We start from the raw sequence: 3,995 nt of genomic DNA, 5'->3' as shown, positions 1-3,995 counted from the left end.
CAACTGTTCACTTGTTCTTTGGCTTTCACTTTCCCTGTTATGCAATTCAACCTTAATTTTATACTTTCTTGTTTATACACATCAATATTTGTCTCTACAGTCTCGTCCAAGAACTAATCATAGCAAAAAAAATGTAAGAACAGCTGACATGGTGAACATGGATGTTTAACATTGCTTATGAAGTGAAAAGACTGAATTAAAAGTTGCATAATTAGTCTACAATTTCTCTTCAGGAGTGTCCTGTAATAATCTGGAATGCTCATCATGACTTTTTTTTTTTTGTAGATTTCACTTTTTTCCAAAATAGATAAAACAGGAACAAAACCTTGGAAAGGAAGGCAACTTGTGGATCAACTTTGCTTCCAAGTCACCGTACTAATAGTAAAAGGTGATATTTAACGATTTCAAAGTGGAAAAAAAGTATACATCAATAATTATAATATATCAGTGGTCCATTAAGGTTGAGTGTCATGCTTTCTTGCTCGACGTACTATCCTCAAAGTCCCAGGGACAAACATCTGCCTTTTTAGCAGCACCTACAGGCCCCCCTTTAGGAGTTGGTTTGCTCTGTTTCACTGCAGAAGAACTTTTGTCTGTATCCGTTTTTTCCTCAAAATCCCACGGACAGACTTCCGCCTGCTTTTCTTTGGCTGCTCCAACATTAGCGCTTTTCCTTTTTTCTACCAGCAGCATTTCCTGGTGACTCTCTACATCCCACGGGCAGACCTCGGCCATTTTTTGCTGGCCGACATGTTTCTCTGAAGATTTACTCTTGTCCTTCACCTTTGTTCTGCTTTTCTCATCATCAGTGTCTTTTGATTTTTCTTGGTCAACTGTTCTTGTGAAAGGGGGCCCTTTCTTTTTAGAAGGGGACTCCTTGGTTTTGGGTGCTTGTGAGGGGCTGGGTATCCTCTCTGAATTTGGAGCAGCTGCACTGTTGTCGAATTCCCGTGGACAGACGTTGACTTTTGATATTAGTGGCTGGAGTGATCCTTTAGGTGGATCTCTCACATCCATTGGAGAGGTTCCCTTTTTCTGCTTTGTCACGTCTGGTGAGTGAGCTGACTCTGTTGGTTTTTTCAGCTCTTCGAAGTCCCAGGGACAAACATCTGCCCGATGTGTTCTGGAGCTTTCAACTGAAGAGGGAGGCTGCTGGGCTTTAGACTGAGACATCGATTGCTTCGATGGTTCCGCTTGACTGGCTTGACTCTCACCTCTGTCTTCCCATGGGCACACCTCTGCTCGAATAGCCGATGACCTCTGAATCTCCTTTGGGTGCCTGCCACTGGATGGAGAATGATCAGAACCTTTCTGCTTCTGAGACTTGGCTCCTTTCGTGCTACCTCCATGAACAGTTGTGGTTTCCTTTGGTGCAATAGATACATGCTTTTGAACCTTATTTTCAGATGGAGTTGGGAGATCTTCCACCTCCCAGGGGCATACTTCTGAGAGATCATAGAGGTCTTTTCCCTTAATGGGTTCGGAGCAGATTGTCGGTTGGCTGCCACTAACTGGCTGTTTCATGATTATGCCTTTTGTGGTGCTTTGTTTGTACTCGACTGACTGGCTGATAATCATCTTGGGTTGGCATTCATTTTCTGGCTCTACATTTGCCTTTGTGTCTTTGCTCTTTGGCTGACTCTTCTTATTGCTTTCCTCTGTACCCTGGGTCTTTCCAGTCAAGCCCAAAGTCTTCTCTTTGGCACTAGCAATGACACTGAGGGACTTCTGCAGCATGGAGGCTCTAGGATGAATTGGTTTCTTGTCTGCAGAGAGATTATGGGCGCTTGCTGACTTGCATACCAAGGGAACTGATTCTGTAGATTCACTGGGGGCGTTTATGTTCTCACTGGATGTCTTCTTGACCAGCTTCTTGCCCATAAGTGTATCCAGGAGGGACCCTTCAGCTGTGTTCTCATCAATCTTATCATTTACAGTGCTGCTGGAGTCCTCATTCTGGTCCCGGACGTGATCATAGCTACTGTGTGACTTCTTCAGGGAGAACACCTTGTTCTTCAGTGTCTCTTCCTTCGCTGGTTTTGCTGGGTGAGTCGTATCCAAGGGGGTTTTCTTCAGCATGGAGATGCTGTTACGATTGCTGCCATGCTCTCCCGCTTCCTTCTCTTCACGGCTGCACTGGCGATGCACGGACTCGGGAATCTCTGTGATGCGCCTCATCAGCGAGCGACCTAGCCCTTTCTTAGAGCTTCGCTTTTTCTGGAGATGAGGGTTGTTTGCTAGCATCTTCTTCCTTTTGTAAATCTCCAACTGGGAGTACAGTTTCTTCAGCTCTTCCTACACATCAATGATAAGACAGATACAAAGTTGTAAGTCTTTTTTTAAAGACAATAACCTGGCTAAATAAAAAAACAAACAAACAAACAAAGGTCGCGCTCAAACACTGCTACAGAAAAGCACACAATCTGCTGCACAGAAAGCATGCAGTACTACCTAATGACACGTGACTACAAACAGTTTTTAAATAATGCATTACAGAGTATCACATGCTGAAAAAAAGCAAAGACGGGACAGTTTAGGACAGCATCAAATAAGAAAACGGAGTGTCTTTTAGTGTTAGGTCTGAAACAGCCTCTAAGCTCAGATCCTGAATCAGTTGGATTTCAATCTGCATTTCCCTCCGTGACAGTGAATGCTCTCAAACACCTGGATGTCACCATAAAACCCCCTCTTCTACATTATAGGCTTAAGGTACCCAAATATTTTGGTAGAGAGACTTCTTCAGCTCTAACAGACAAACAGATATCTCTGCTCACGTTGGCACGTTTTTCCCAAAGGCTGTCGCAAGACCTTATGCCACAGCCATTAATAGAATTGAGATGGCCCATTTCGTCTGGTGTCTGCAATAAAAAACTGCCATGGCTCAGTATTTTTGGAGGATTCAAAAGGTGCACAATGGAAATGTAAAAGTTGGTGGAAACACCCCTCACCCTGATGTCCTCAGGGTCCAGGCTGTGCTCGCTCCATGCTGACGTTATGCTGCTGTTGAGGTACGATCCAGAGCGACCCATGTCCAACTCGTCCTCATAGGCCTCAGACGCGATATCGTCTCTCATGTGGGTGCCAGCAAACAGGAACTGATGGAGGGCGGTAAAATTGGTCAACACTGATTGTTTCCATTATATTTCTTAAGCAAGGAAAGGCAAACAATGCAGAAATCACAATATACATATATAGCTTACTTACTTAACCTAACATTATTTAAGAAGATGGAAACAGTTCTTTAGTGCATTACTATGTATTTACGTGTCTATATAGCAAATATAAAACATTATATTTTACTGATGAAAATAAAGACCACCATGAAAGATAATTAATAAAATAAAAAGTAAGAATAAAAACAACAATAATAACAATATCTTAAATTGGAAATGCCTAAATCCTGGACAGCATCGAATACCAAAGGAGCTAAATTACAAGTAAAGCAGCATGTAAGCACAGGCTACATATGAAAGGTGAAGCCAATGGAGAAGTGCTTTAAATCTGGGCCAGTGGGGGCAAGTTGAATGGCCAAGTTAAGGCAATTTACTCATATACAGTAGAACATTTAAATGAAACTTAAGTGCTGCACAGATTCTTCTTCTTCTTCTTTCCTTCCCTTAGGGGTGTCCACAGGGAATTGTGGACCCTATTTCTAGTGTCCTCCTCTATCACATCACCCCTCTGCATTTCCTGCCTGCCAGATCCATGTTCACCATCCAATAATCCATTATTTCTCCTCTGCACAAACCAGTCTTGCCCTCTAACTTTGTCTCCAAACTGCTCAACTTGAGCTGTCTGTCTGATGTAGTCATTTCTAATTATGTCCCAATGAAAGTCTCAACATCTCCAGCTCTGCCTCCTGTTTTTGTCAGTGCCAATGTCAATGCCATGAAACATACATCATAGCATTCTCACTACTGTTTTGTAAACCTTCCCTGTCACTCTTGCTGCTATCCCTCAGACATAAATCACCCCAACACTCATCTCCAACCACC

General features: G+C 43.0%; 1 protein-coding gene across 1 annotated transcript in view; it reads right to left on the bottom strand.

Moving 5' to 3' along the window:
* Positions 1–468: 468 nt before the first annotated feature.
* Positions 469–3,995, bottom strand: part of gpr158a (G protein-coupled receptor 158a) — a 92,364-nt gene continuing 88,837 nt past the window's right edge. The window contains exons 10-11 of the mRNA XM_013910161.1: positions 2,949–3,095; positions 469–2,295 (exon numbers count right to left, since the gene is read on the bottom strand). Of these exons, the coding sequence (XP_013765615.1) occupies positions 469–2,295; positions 2,949–3,095 (1,974 nt within the window). The remainder of the gene's footprint in view (positions 2,296–2,948; positions 3,096–3,995) is intronic.

Source organism: Pundamilia nyererei, unplaced genomic scaffold, assembly GCF_000239375.1.
Source record: "Pundamilia nyererei isolate P.nyererei 1_Seehausen unplaced genomic scaffold, PunNye1.0 scaffold00037, whole genome shotgun sequence".
NCBI classification, from domain to species: domain Eukaryota; kingdom Metazoa; phylum Chordata; class Actinopteri; order Cichliformes; family Cichlidae; genus Pundamilia; species Pundamilia nyererei.
The sequence above is the reverse complement of the archived record's forward strand: the minus strand, read 5'-3'. Positions and strand labels throughout refer to the sequence as shown.